The sequence below is a fragment of the Chiloscyllium plagiosum genome, unplaced genomic scaffold (assembly GCF_037043375.1).
Source record: "Chiloscyllium plagiosum isolate Xiang-an unplaced genomic scaffold, Cpla_swu_hap1 HiC_scaffold_3, whole genome shotgun sequence".
Classification (NCBI taxonomy): Eukaryota; Metazoa; Chordata; class Chondrichthyes; order Orectolobiformes; family Hemiscylliidae; genus Chiloscyllium; species Chiloscyllium plagiosum.
The window spans coordinates 154478309-154493463 of NW_028270141.1; the positions used below are offsets into that span (position 1 = coordinate 154478309).

Consider the following 15155-nt stretch of genomic DNA (forward strand, 5'->3'; position numbering starts at 1 on the left):
TCAGATCCACGCCCCGCAACAGCCCACACCCCACTCACGGCACCTTCCCCTACCACCGCAGGAAGTGCAAAATTTGAGCCTGCCCCTCACCTCCATCCAAGACCCCAAAAGATCCTTTCACATCCGACAGAAATTTACCTGCACCTGCACCTCCACCAACGTCATCTACCATATCCGTTGCACCTGATATGGTCTCCTCTACACCAGGGAGATGGGACACCAACTTGCGGATCATTCATGAAAGCATCTCTGGGACGCCCACACCAACCAACCCCACCGCCCTGTGGCTGAACACTTCAACTCCCCCTCCAACTCCACGAAGGACATGCAGGTCCTGGGCTTCTTCCATCACCATAGCCTTACCACCCGACGCCTGGCCGAAGAATGCCTCGTCTTCTGCCTTTGGACCCTCCAACTACATGGGATTAATGTGGGTCTCACCAGTTTCATTTCCCCTCCCCCCACATTATCTTCTTCCTTTATTGTGAACAGTTTGTAAAATAAAATGAATGGGAATGAATTTATTCAATAATATTTCTTTTTAGAAATCTTGAAGGCTCAGAAGCTGGGATAGTCTATCAGAAATATATGGAGATGCTGACTTTACTGGATGAGTATGAAGAACAGATTTACTTGTCATGGACAAGTGGGGTTCACACATTATCCTAGTCCCAAGCCTCCAACTTGGTACCACCCTCTTAACCTGTCCATCACTTTTCCCATCTATCCGTTCCATTCTCCTCTCCGGCCTATCACCTTCTCCCCCACCTTCATCTACTGATCGCATTCTCAGCTACTTTCCCCAAACCCCATCCCTTTCCCATTTATTTCTCAGCCCCCCGGCTCACAAGCCTCATTCCTGATGAAGGGCTTATGTCTGAAACCTCAATTCTCCTACTCCTCAGATGCTGCGTGACCTGCTGTGTCTTTCCAGCGCCATAATCCCGACTCTGATCACCAGCATCTGCAATCCTCACTTTCTCCTCCCTGCTATTAATTGTATAGGTCATCCTCAATTATATATACTCCTCAACCCGTTGATCCAGTTGATCAAGACCTTTTTGTAATCTTTGATAACCTTCTTCACTGTCCACTGTACTACCAGTCTTGATGTCATTCACAAACATACTCACCATGCTTTTTATATTCTCATATAAATCATTCATACAAATTACAAACAAAAATGGACTCAAAACACTTGAGGAAGGGTCACTTGAACCAAAAATTAGCTCTGATTTCTCTCCATAGGTGCTTCCAGAGATGCTGAGCTTTTCCAGAAATTTCTGTTTTTGTATCTGATTTACAGTGTCCGCAGTTATTTCAGTTTTTATCTCATATCCTCTCTTTGCGTTCCTGATCTCACTCTTCAGAATGTCTCAACACTCAAGAGATTTGAAGCCAGTTGTTTATACCTATATACAGTTCTTTTTTTATTCTTGGCTATAATCTCAATATTTTTATTCATCCATTGTTCTGTAATCCTACCAGCTATACTTTTCACTCTAACAGGAACACAATAATTCTGAACTCTTGTTATTACACTTTTGAAAGCCTCCCACTTCTCAGACACCCCTTTACCTGTGAACTGTCTACTTAAATCAACTTTTGAAAGTTCTTGTCTCATACCATTCAAATTTGCCTTACCCCAATTAAAAACTTTATTTTTTATGGAAGGCTTATTCTTTTCCAAAAACATTTTAAAACAAATTTAATTATGATCATTAGACTCAAAGTGCTCCCCTACTATCACTTCATACACTTGCCCTGTCTCATTATCCAAGAAAAGGTCAAGTTTTGCTCCTTCTTTAGCAGAAATATTTACATATTCATAAAGAAAATTTTCATGTACACATTTATTACATTTTTCACCAGCCAAACCTTTAACACTATGGTAGTCCTAGTCAATGTTTGGAAAATGAAAATCACTGATTATTACAACTTTATTATTCTTAGAAATATCTGAGATCTCTCTACGTATTGTTCCTCAATTGCCCTCTGACTATTGGGAGGATGCTGTTATCAAGGGTAAAATACATTCTGCCTTACACATTAATGAGTAATGTGGCATTTGGATTTCAGAAATGGAGCACATAGCTCCCAAAGACTGGGGGATTGTATCAAACAGCAATAACTATAATAATAGAAATGATATAATATAATGCATAATAATGTCTAATTATACTGATTATGCCTAACCAGCCTAAACGTTAAAAACACAAGTGTTCAACATTAGATGTGATTCTCTGATTAGGCAACATTTTCTAAATAACCATGAGTGTGTGAACAATTATGCAGGCAATGAATTCATGAGTGGTCAGACAGGCTGGTGGTGTGGTGTACTTACTTGTACTGGAAGTTACACATTTAAAACACAGGGGCCTGTTCTTTGCAGATAGGAAGAACATGTACACACTGTGTCTATTTCAGACAGCTATACTTTGATTGATTTCTCAGGGAAATCCCTGATCAATCTGAGTCAGCCTCTGGGTTTAAAATTTAACCACAGTTTGGCAGTTAATTCGCAACCTGGTCCATTCTGTGAGACAACATCTCTCCCTATCAAAGGCCACTTGCTAACGAGTCAGTGTTTTCCTCTCATACATTATACATGTTATTTTGGTATTCTTCTGAAATGTCCTAGTGAGGTGAAAGCTTTGACAAAATGTAACTATCTTCAGCAAAAGCAAAATACTGTGGTTACTGGAGATTGAAATGAAACACGAAGTGCTGGAGAAACTCAGCGGGTCTGGCAGTATCTGTGGAGAGAAAAACAGAGTTAACATTCCAAGTTCTCTCTGTCTCTTCTTTGGAACACTCCCTTAAACTTGTTTCAGTTGCAAACTGCAAGAGCTGGGACACTGGACTTTTGTGAATCATGCATACATAGGCCATTCCTTCTGAGGTTTTGGCATCTGCCCTCTGGGACAAATTGCCCAATCTGATAGACTCCTGCCTTTGGAGGTCAGTTGGGAACATTAGCAATAGTGGAATTTTGGAAGTCAGGAGAACATCATGAGAACTCAGAAGAATGGTCCTCGATGGTAAATAGTTGGGACAGAGGAAAAGGAGGGGATGCAGGAGCAGGCAAGATCAATATGAATAAAAACAAAATACTCCAGATTCTCGACATCAGAAATACACTGTAAAGAGAAAAGGGTGCAGTTTTGACAGCTGTGGAATTATTGGCTTTGATTCTCCTTGGAGTGGCTATTATCGTTAGAGCATTACTCCAGTTGAACCTTGCCCCCTCCACAACATTGCTCCATATTTCTAGCCAGGTGCTTTGGGCTTGGCTTCTCCAGAATTGCAGAGTGGTTGTGGGTTTGTAGTGTGCTGTCTAAGGAGATTTGGCTAATTTCTCCTGTGCATCTTGTAGATAATACACACTGCTGTTACTGAGTATTGATTGTGGAGGGATTGCAGGATGGGGATGGGGGTTTTGGACCTTTCCCTGGGCACATCACAGCGAGGACTGAAACCTCGGAGTGACCTGAAAGGTTTATAACAAATTCTGTGACCATAAGAGAATAAGAGGTTAGTTAAAACGATCCTGAGGGCTTCACAGCTTTTGAAAACAATTCTTTATTCCTGATCATGAGGATGTTGGCATTGGGATCAAAAATGATTCAAAGACCAAAGCAGGAGAGGGAAACAAAGCGAGAGAATTAGACATAGGAGGAGAAAATGAGAAAAACAGATTGAAATAAAGGGAGAGAAAAAAAAATCAAGTTGGATAGGCTGAGAGTAAATCTAAAGAGAGACACACACAACCTAGAAGAACAAGCAAAAGGTAGACGAAAAATTAAATAAAATACTTCATTTTCTGTGTATCTTCTAGTTTTCGACCTGTTTGTTCCTTCGTTAATGCATTATTCCATCACTTGGAGACAGTTTTAAATCTTGCCCAAAATTTGGGGTCAGTTTGTTGAGTTGGCTGGATGGCTGGTTTGCAATGCAGAGTGATACGGACACAGTTTCATACTTTCATGGTAAGAGAAGCAGGAGGCGGCCATTTGGCCTATTGAGCCTGCTCCACCATTCATGAAGATCATGGCTGATCTATCCATCGTCTCAGCTCCTCCTACCTGCATTATCCCCATAACTCTAATTCCCCTACCATGCAAAAACCCATACAACTGTGTCTTGAATATATTTAATGAAGCTGCCTCCACTGCTTCCTTCGGCAGAGAACTCCATAGATTCACTACTCTTTGGGAAAAGCAATTCTACTCATCATCCCATGTCCCCTAGTTCTATCAATGGAAACAAGTTAACTGCCTCTATCTTATCTGGTGAGCCTCCTCTGCACTACCTCCAAAGTCAGTGTATTCTTCCTCAAGTAAGGAGACCAGAACTACATACAATACTCCAGGTGCTGCCTCACCAACACCTTATACAATTGCAGCAGAACTGCCCTCTCGCAATGAAAGCCAATATTCCATTTGCTTCTTAATTACCTGTTGCAGTTGCAAATCAACTTTTAGTGATTCATGTACGAGCATTCCTAAGACCCTCTGCACAATAGCATGCTGCAAGCTTTCACCATTTAAATAATACTGTGACCTGCTATTTTTACTTCCAAAGTGGATAACCTCACATTACCAACATTGTACTCCATCAGCCAGACCCTTGCCACACCCACTTAACCTATCTACATCTCTCTGCAAACTCTCCACAACCTCAGCACAGTTTGTCTTTCCACTCAATTTAGTGTCAACAGCAAACTTGGATATGTTTCACTCGGTCCCCTCTTCCAAATCATTGATATATATCATGAACAGTTGCGGGCCCAACACCGACCCCTGTGGCACCCCACTCACCACTGATCACCAACCAGAGAAACATCCAGTTATTCCAACTATCTGCTTTCTATTGGTTAACCCACTCCCTGCAACTCCTTGCATTCTTATCTTATGGATGAGTCTTTTATGCGGCACCTTATTGAACGCCTTCTGGAAATTCAAGTATACAACATCCACCTGTTCCCTTCCATCTACCTCACTTGTTGCATCCTCAAACAACTCCAATAAGTTTGTCAAACACAACCTTGCCTTCGTGAATCCATGCTGCATCTGCCTGATGGAACCCTTTCCAACCAGACATCTCACTATTTCTTCTTTAAAGATAGCCTCCAGCATTTTCCCGACCACAGATGTTAAGCTCACTAGCCTGTAGTTACCTGCCTTTTGCCTACACCCTTTTTTAAAAAGCGGCGTGACATTCGCTGTCTTCCAGTCTGCCGGGATCTGCCCAGAGTTCAGTGAATTTTGGTAAATTATAACTAATACATCTAATATCACTTCTGCCATCTCTTCCAGCACCTAGGTTGCATTCCATCAGGATCTGGGGACTTATCTGCCTTTAGACCCTCAAGTTTGCTGAACACTATCCCTTTAATAATAACAATTGAATTGAAGTCCTCACCTGCCATCATATCCTTAACATCATTGTTTGGCAAGTTGGACACATCCTCCATTGCGAAGACTGACACAAAAGAGTCATTCAAGGCCTTGGCTGTTTCAGTATTACTCAATATTAATTCAACTTTCTCATCCTACAAGGGACTTACATTCACTTTCGCCACCCTTTTATAAAAACCTTTCCTACCTGTTTTTATATTCTGTGCTAGTTTGCATTCAGAATTTATCTTTCCTTTCTTTATTGTTTGCTTCATGGCTCTTTGCTGCTTTTTAAAGTCTTCCCAAACTTCCTGTTTCCCACCACTCATGGATATTTTGTAAGCCTGTGCTTTTAATTGGATGCCTTCCCTTAGTTCCTTGGTTATCCAGGGCTGGATCTTCCTACCCTTGCTATCCTTGTTTTTTACCGGAATATATTTTCATTGAGCTCTGTAAAAAAAATCTCTTTGAAAGTCCTCCACTGTTCCACCATTTTACTAGTGCTCCAATCTAATTTAGCCAACTACTTCCTTATCCCGTTATAATCTCCCTTGTTTAAACATAACATCCTGCTTTGAGATGATACTATTTCACCCTCCATTTGTGTCCGAAATTCGATCATACTGTGATCACTCTTTCCAAGAGGATCTTTAACTATGAGATCATTAATTTTACACCAGATCTAAGATTGCACTCTCTCTTGTAGTTTCGGTAACATGCTGTTCAATAAAGTTATCACGGATGAGTTCTATGAGCTCCTCTTCAAGACTGCTTTTACTGACTTGATTCAGCCAATGTGCATATTAAAGTCCTCTGTGACTACTGCTGTTCTATTGTTACATGCATCGGATATTTCTTGATGGATTGCCTGTGCCACTGTAGCATTATCATTGTGTGGTCTTTAGACTACCTCCATCTGTGACTTCTTCTCCTTTCTATTCCTAATTTCCACCCAAATGGATTCAATATTTTGCTCCTTAGATCCTATATCATCTCTCCTTGTTACCCTAATCTCATCCTTAATTCAGAGCGCAACCCCACTTCCATTACCTTCATGTCTATCCTTCCTAATTACTTGAGACCCTTGCATATTTAATTCCCAGTCATCACTACCCTGCAACCAGGTTTCTATAATGGAAACTAAATCATACCCCTTTGTACTAATTTGCACAATGGGTTCATTGACTTTGTTTTGAATACTATGAGCATGGCTGGTGTGGACTAGATGGGCTGAATAGCCTGCTTCCATGTTGTAGGGATTCTATGTTGCAGTGCAATTTGGACAGGCTATATGAGTGGTCAAAAGCATGGCAATGCATTGTAATGTGGATAAAGGTGAGTTTGGTCCCAAAAATAGGAAAGCATGAACACAGGCAGGAAAGATTAGGGAGAATCCCAAGGTATTCTATAACTATATCAAGGGGAAGAGAATAACCAGGATAATCATTTATGAATAGCTGAGCACAAAAGTAGTTGTAATGAGCAGAGCGTGGAATGGATCACTGCGGTGTCCATTACATACAACTGTGCACTTTTAGAGCACTACGTAACTATTGAAAAAAATGAAACTAGATGCAGTACCAGACTGCAATCAAAGTAATCATCATGATTTCAATTTACATGTAGGCTGGCTAAACCTAATTAGTAGCCATGTTATGGAGGATTCATTATTGACATATATATGTGAGATGGTTTTCTGGAGCAGTACTGTGCAATGTCAAGGGCTAATTAATAATCTTTTACAATAACATGATGGTATTTTACATTAAGTTTGAAAGTAATGTAGTTCAATCAGCTACTAGAGTCTTTGATCTAAACAAAGGAAACTGTAAATGCATGAGGTCTAAATAAGCTATGGTAGATAGGGAAATGTTACAAGGTGTGACATTAAAAAAGCAATGAGTAACATTTTAAGAAGTACTGCATAGCACCTAACAAAAAATACTTTTATTTATTACACAAAAACCCGTCAAAGAACAGTGGCCAACAAAAGAATCCAGGAATGCATCAGATCAAAGAAAGAGTTGTATAAAGTAGCTAAATAAAATGGTAAATCAGTAGGTATGTAAAAAGGAAAAGAGTTGCAAAAATAACTGTGGGTTCAATGCAAACGAAGTCAGGAGAATTTATATAAAGTAGAAGTAAATAATAAAAAAATGGACCAAATGCTTTGCATCTATCATCAATAAAGAAATACTGTGAAGGGTCATTGGGCCGAAACATTAAGTCTGTTTTCTCTCCACACATGCTGCCAGTCCTGTTGAGTTTTTCCAGAAAATTCTGATTTTTGAACAGCAAAAGTCTCTCAGTATCAATACAAAATTATGGATTGGCTAAAGAAGGATCTTAGTTCATATTGATATTAGTAATTGATATTAATGCAGATACCTTAAATGTTGGAACGCTGAAAGACATGACTATGTAGATAATAGAGGATTGTTTTTTCTTTTTTTTCAATTTATTCATTTGTGGGATGGGGGCATCAATGAATGGCCAGCATTTATTGCCCATCCTTAGTTGCCCTTGAGAAGGTGGTGGTGAGCTGCCTTCTTCAACTGCTGCAGTCCACCTGCTGTGGGTTGATCCTCAATGCCATTAAGGGCAGGAATTCCAGGATTTTGCTTAGGATCCTTGATACCTTGATACCATTTGGTCAAATGTAACCTTGATATGAATGGCTGTCACTCTCCCATCCCCTCTGGAATTCAGTTGTTCTGTCCATGTTTGAACCAAGGCTCTAGTGAGGTCAGGAGCTTAATGGCTCTGGCAGAACCCAAACTGGATGTCACTGAGCAGGTTATTGCTGAACAGGTGCTACTTGATTGCACTGTTAATGACATCTTCCATCACTTTACCGATGATCGAGAGTAGGTGGTACTTGGCCGGGTTGGATTGTCCTTATTTTTATATACAGGACATATCTGTGCAATTTTCCACATTGTCGGGTAGATGCCAGTATTGTAACTGTAGTGGAATTGCTTGCCTAGGGGAGCAACAGGTTCTGGAGCACAAGTCCTCAGTACTATTACCGGAATGTTGTCAGGGCCGATAGCTTTTTCTGTATCCAGTACCTCCAACCATTTATTGATACAATGTGGAGTGAATCAAATTGGCTGAAGACTGGTATCTGTAATGCTGGCGACCACTGGAGGAGACTGAGATGGATCATCCACTCGGCACTTCTGGCTGAAGATTGCTGCAAAAAATCCAGCCTTACCAGTTACACTGATGTGCTGTGCCTTCCATTGTTGAGGATGTGGATATTTGTGGACCCTCCTCCTCCAGTGAGTTGTTTAATTGTCCACCACCATTCACAACTGGATGTGACAGGACTGCAGAGCTGATTTGGTGGTTGTGGGATGGCTTCGCTCTGTCTATCACTTGCTGCTTATGTTGCTAGATCTGTTTGAAGTCTGTCCCATTTAGTAAAATGACAGTGCCATACAACACAATGGAGGTTATTCTCAAAGTGAAGGTGTGACTTTGTCTCCACAAGGACTGTGCTGTGGTCACTCTTACCAATACTATCATTGACAGATGCATCTGCAGCTATCAGATTGGTAAGGACGAGGTCATGTATGTTTTTCCCTCTTGTTGCTTCCCTCATCCCCTGCCGCAGACTCAGTCTAGCAGCTTTCCTTTAGAACACGACCAGCTCGATCAGTACTACTGCTGCTGAGCCACACTTGGTGGTGAATATTGAAATCCCCCACCCAGAGTACATTTTGTGCCTTTCCATCCTCAGTGCTTCCTCCAATAGTTGGTCAAAATGGAGGAGTACTGATTCAACTGCGGGAGAATGATATGTGGTGGTTAGCAGGAGGTTTCCTTTGTCATGTTTAACCTGAAGCCACAAGACTTCGAGGTGTCTGGAGTCAATGTTGAGGACTCCCAGAGCAACTCCCTACCAACTGTATACCACTGCACCACCAACTTTGCTAGACCTGTCCTGTCAATGAGATGGGACATATCCAGGATTGTGTTGGTAGAGTCTGGAACATTGCCTGTTACGTATGATTCTGTGAAAATGATGGCATGCTGTGGCTTGATTAGTCTGTGAGGCAGCTCTCCTAATTTTGAAACTAGTCCCCAGCTGTTAGTGAGGACGACTTTGCAGGGTCAACAGGGCTGTTTCAGCTGTTGTCTTTTCTGGTACCAAGGTCGATGTCCGGTGATTCGCCCAGTTTCATTTCTTTGAGATTTTGTCAGGATTGATGCAACTGAATGGCTTGCTAAGCCATTTCAGAGGGTAACTAAGAGTCAACCATGTTGCTGTGGGGTTTGGAATCACATATAGGCCAGACCAGGTGAGGTTAGTAGATTTCCTTCCCTGAAGAAAATCAGTGAACCGGCTGGGTTTCTGACAATTGGCAATAGTTTCATGGTCATCAGCAGATTCTTAATTCTACATTTTTTAAACATTGAATTCAAATTCTGCCAACTGCCATGGTGGGAATTGATCACAGGTCCTCAGAACATGAGCTGTGTCTCTGGATTAACAGTCTAGTGACAATACCACTAGGCCACCGCCTCCTGCTGTTGAATGGGAAATTGCAGATATAAGTGTTTCCATGGATCGCTTTCTGGCTGGTACAAATTGCAGTCTTCGCTGTCAAATAATGGAGTGAGGTGCTCAATTGCATGTTGCCAATGGTGCACTCCTGCCACTATACATCAGGTGTGAAAGGAATGAATGTTGAAGGCTGCCGATGGAGTGCCAGCCAAGGGGCTGCTTTATCTTGGAGGATGTCAAGGTTTGGTTCTTGAGTGTTGTTGGAGCTGTACTCATCCAGGAAAGTAGGGAGCATTGCATCACACTTCTGACCTGTCACTTGTAGATGGGACTGGGGAGAGCAAATGTGCATTACTTTCCTCAGAATTCCTATCCTCAGGCCTGGTTTTATAGATGCTATGGTTATGTGATTGGTGCAGTTCAGTTTCTGGTCAATGATAATAACCCCATGGAGTGTTAATAATGGGAGATTCTGTGATGGTAATACAATGGGATATCTGAGGACATAGTTAGATTCTCTCTTGTTTGAAATTGATATTGTCTGGCACTTCTGTGTTATGAACATTGTCTGGGCAAGCCCAGATATTGCACAGGTCTTGTTGCATTTTGACAAAAAACACTTCAATGGTGCTGAACATCATGCAATTATTACAAACAACCCCACTTCTGACCTTTATGAAGGATGGAAGGTCAATGATGAAGCAACCGAGGATAATCGGGCTTGGGAATTGAAATTGAGGAAACATGCAGAGATATCCTAGGACTGAGAAGAATGACTTCCAATGACCACAAGCATCTTTCTTTGTACGATATAGTTCCAATCAGTGGACAGGATTTCCATTTACTCCAGTTTTATTAAAGCTCCTTAAGTCTCTCTCCCTCCTTTCTTTAACATTTACTAACATTCATTCCAGGGTTGCAAGAAGTTTTGAAAGATGTCTAACATCAAGAGTGGCAGCACTACTACTAACCGAGCTGGTCAGGTCTGAAAGGACAGCTGCTAGACTGGGTCTGTGGCAGGGGGTAAGAGAAGCAACAAGAGGGAAAGATATACTTGACCTCATCCTTACCGATCTACCAGCTGCAGATGTATCTGTCCATGACAGTATCAGTAAGAGCAACAACCACAATCCTTACAGAGACAAAGTCACGCTTTCACTCTGAAAATAACCACCATTGTGTTGTGTAGCACTATCACTGTGCTGAATGGGACAGGTTTCAAACTCAAGACTGGGTATCCATGAGGTTTGTGGGCTATCAGTAGTAGTAGAATAGTATCCCAGCACAATCTATAACCTCATGGCCCAGCATATAACCCACTCAACCATTACCACCAAAGCATGAGATCAGCCCTGGTTCAATGGAGAGTGCAAGAAGGCATGCCATGAGCAGCACCAGGCATACCTGAAAATGAGGTGTCAGTCTGGTGAAGCCATCAGAGCTGAAAATGTGTTGCTGGAAAAGTGCAGCAGGTCAGGCAGCATCCAAGGAGCAGGAGAATCGATGTTTCGGGCATGAACCCTTCTTCAGGATTCCTTGGATGCTGCCTGACCTGCTGCGCTTTTCCAGCAACACATTTTCAGCTCTGATCTCCAGCATCTGCAGTCCTCACTTTCTCCCTGGTGAAGCTATCAAACAGGAATACCTGTACGCCAAACAACATAAGCAACAAGTGATAGACAGAGCAAAGTCATCCTATAACTAACAGATCAGATCTAAGCTCTGCAGTCCTGTCACATCCAGTTGTGAATGGTGGTGGATAATTAAACAATTCACTGGAGAGATCCACAAATATCCATATCCTTAATGATGGAAGAGCCTAGCACATTAATGCAAAAGATAAGGCTGAAGCTTTTGCAGCAATCTTCAGCCAGAAGAGCCAAGTGGATAATTTATCTCTGCCACCGCTAGTGGTCCCCACCATTATAGATACCAGCCTTCAACCAATTCGATTCACTCCATGTGATATCGAGAAACATTTGGAGGCACTGTGTACTGCAAAGGCTACAGGCCCTGACAATATTGTGGTAATAGTACTGAAGACTTGTGTTCTAGAACTTGATGCTCCCCTAACCAAGCTGTGACAGTATAGTTACAACACTGGCATTTGCCCAACAATGTGGAAAATTGCCCAAATATGTTCTGTACACAATAACCAGGACAAATCCAATCCAGACAAGTACCGCACCATCAGTCTATGCTTGATCATGTGACGAAAGGTGTCATCAACAGTGCAATCAAGCAGCACTTGCTCAGCAATAACCTGCTCAGTGATGCTCAGTATGGGTTCCGCCAGGGCCGCTCAGCTCCTGACCTCACTACAGCCTTGGTTCAAACATAGACAAAAGGGCTGAATTCCAGAGGGGAGGGGAGTGTGACAGCATTTGACATCAGGCTACATTTGACCAAGTGTAGCATCATGGAGCCCTAGCAAAACTGAAATTAATGGATATCAGGGGGCAAATTCTCCACTGGCTGGAGTCATAACTGACACATAGGAAGATGGTTGTGATTGTTGGAAGTCAGTCATCTCAGCTGCAGGACATCACTGCAGGAGTTCCTTAGAGTAGTGTCCTCAGCAAACCATCTTCAGCTGCTTCTTCAATGATCTTCCCTCCATCAGAAGGTCAGAAGTAGGGATATTTGTGATGACTGTACAATTTTTAGCACCATTTGTGACTCATCAAGCATTGAAGCAGTTTGTGTCCAAATGCAACAAGATTCGGACAATATCCAGGCTAGAAACCATAATAAAACATGGGATAGGAATAGTTAGAAAATGATGGTAGGTTTGGATAGAGTGAACATGGGTTTATGAAAGGGAGATGATTACGTTTAACAAACCTGTTGAGTATTTTGACAATGTTACTTCTAGTACAGCACAATAAAGTGGCAATAACATTCGTGCCACACAAATGCCAGGCTATGACTATCAACAATAAGAGGCAATCTAGCCAACATTCCTTGAAATTCAATACTGTTACTATCATTGAATTCCTGACTATCAACATGCTGGGGGATTGTTATCGACCAGAAACTCAACTTGATTCACCAGATAAATACAGTGGCTACAAGGGCAAGGAATTCTCTGGCGAGTAACTCACCTCCTGATACCCCAAAGTCTGTCCACCATTTACAAGGCACAAGTCAGGAGTGTGATGGAATACTCCCCACTTGCCTGATGGATGCAGCCCCAACAACACTCAAGAAGCTTGACACCATCCAGGACAAAGCAGCCCAGCTGATTGGCACCACATCCACAAGCATCCACCCCTTCCACCGCCGACACTTCGTAGCAGCAGTTTACTTACAAAATGCACCGCAGAAATTCATTAAAGAGGCAGCACGTTCCAATCTCAGGACCACTTCCGACTGGAGGGACAGATACATTGGAACACCATCACCGTCAAGTTTCCTTCCAAGCCACTCACCATCCTGACTTGGAAACATATCACCATTCCTTTCCTGTCGTTCGGTCAAAATCTTGAAAATCCGTCCCCAATGGCATCTTGGGGCAAACTGTCGCATGTGAACTGTCACGGTTCTGGAAGGCAGTTCACCATCACCTTCAAAAAGGCAACTAGGGATAGGCAATAAATGCTGACCAGCCAGCGACACCCACATCACACAAATGAATAATAAAAAAATTTACTCGCGATCCTGATAGTGAATGAATAGCAATATACATTCAAGTCAGAGTGGTGCAGCAAGTACTGGCCTAGATCCAGTGAACAAATATTAAAGATCTGCTGGCCTAACATGAGTAATTGGGGAAAATGGTAGAAACCATAATAAAAGATGGGATAAGAACAGTTAGAAAATGATGGTAGGATTGGATAGAGTGAACATGGGTTATGAAAGGGAGATTATGTTTAACAAACCTATTGAGTATTTTGATAATGTTACTTCTAGAACAGCACAATAAAGTATATATCATTCGTGCTAACACCATTTGGGATTTGGATTTTTTAAAAAAGGACAAATAGATTTTGGTTAGTTCTGTAAAGGTGTTCTTCTTTAAAAAATCAGAAAAACATTTGAAATACCTTCTTCAAATGATGCATTTAGATATGTGACTTTAGTAAAGGTTCCTTCTGGAATCTGCCTTGTTCAGGGTTACCGTCAGCACAGATCATAACAATGATAAAGTAATGATGCTGAAATTGAATCTTTGGAAGGCTTTTGACAAGATTCCATGCAAGTGGTTAGTAAAAATAAAATTATACCATAATAATCCTGAATGTACAAGGTATCATGCTGACAACCAATTTAGGATTGCCCGCTAGGCTCACAATATGGCTCACTTGCATATACTGGAAACTACATATAGTATTTACAGACAGAAAGAACATGCATAGGTGTGCATCTGTTTCAATTCAACAAAATCAGTGACAGACACTTATCTCTTCAGTTATCAGGAATGGGTATTGAGTTTGGAGGCAAGTGTTGAAATATGCAATATGTACCTCTCCTGAAGAAAGTACATTGTTGAGATACTCAAGAAAGGACTCTTCCTTGATATCATTATCGGTGAATATGAAAGTGATTCCCTTGCCTTCAGCCCCAGCTGTTCTGTACAATATCTTCAAGTCATCCATTAGATTGCCAACATTGTACGCTCTGAAATAAATAATAAAATTATGGATATTATAATGAATCCAAAAACTCACAGAAATGTCTAATTTGAACATAGGAAAATACATAAAGTCACCTTCTCAATACTTTGATCAAACCAGTGAGTTTAAAAAGTTTTAAAAATTGAATTTGAGAGCTTTTGGACAAGGCTTATTTAGATTTAAAAAAGGACTGGAGGAGCAGGTCAGAGTTGCTTGGAAGGGATGTCTAGCATGGGAGTCAGTGGAGCAGCAACGGCATAAATTTCTGGCATAATTCGGGAGACATAGCAGAAATTAATCCCAAGGAAGAAGAAACATATGAAGGTGAGGATGAAGCAACCATGGCTAACAAAGGATATCAGGAACACCTAATAAGGTTAGGAAAAAGTGCACAATGTGGTCAAGCTTAGTAGGAAGCTGGAGGAATAGGAAAACTTTAAAAACCAGCAGAGCATAACCAAAAAATAAGCAATAAGATTGGGGGGTGCAGGGAGGAGAATGTGAAATGTAATGTGAAGCTAGCTAGTAATAGAAAATAAGATTGCAAGGGATTTCTTTTTAGCTATATAAAAGGCAACAGAGGCGCTAAAGTAGGTATTGGCCAGCTCGTAAAGGAGGCTGGAGAAC

The 15155-nt window shown here is 41.5% G+C and overlaps 1 protein-coding gene across 1 annotated transcript in view; it reads right to left on the minus strand.

Annotated features, from left to right (window-relative positions):
- LOC122540182 (dynein axonemal heavy chain 8-like) overlaps nt 1-15155 on the minus strand; it is a 1370012-nt gene that overhangs the window by 308343 nt on the left and 1046514 nt on the right. Inside the window, exon 63 of the mRNA XM_087976825.1 lies at nt 14379-14532. Within this exon, the coding sequence (XP_087832951.1) occupies nt 14379-14532 (154 nt within the window). The remainder of the gene's footprint in view (nt 1-14378; nt 14533-15155) is intronic.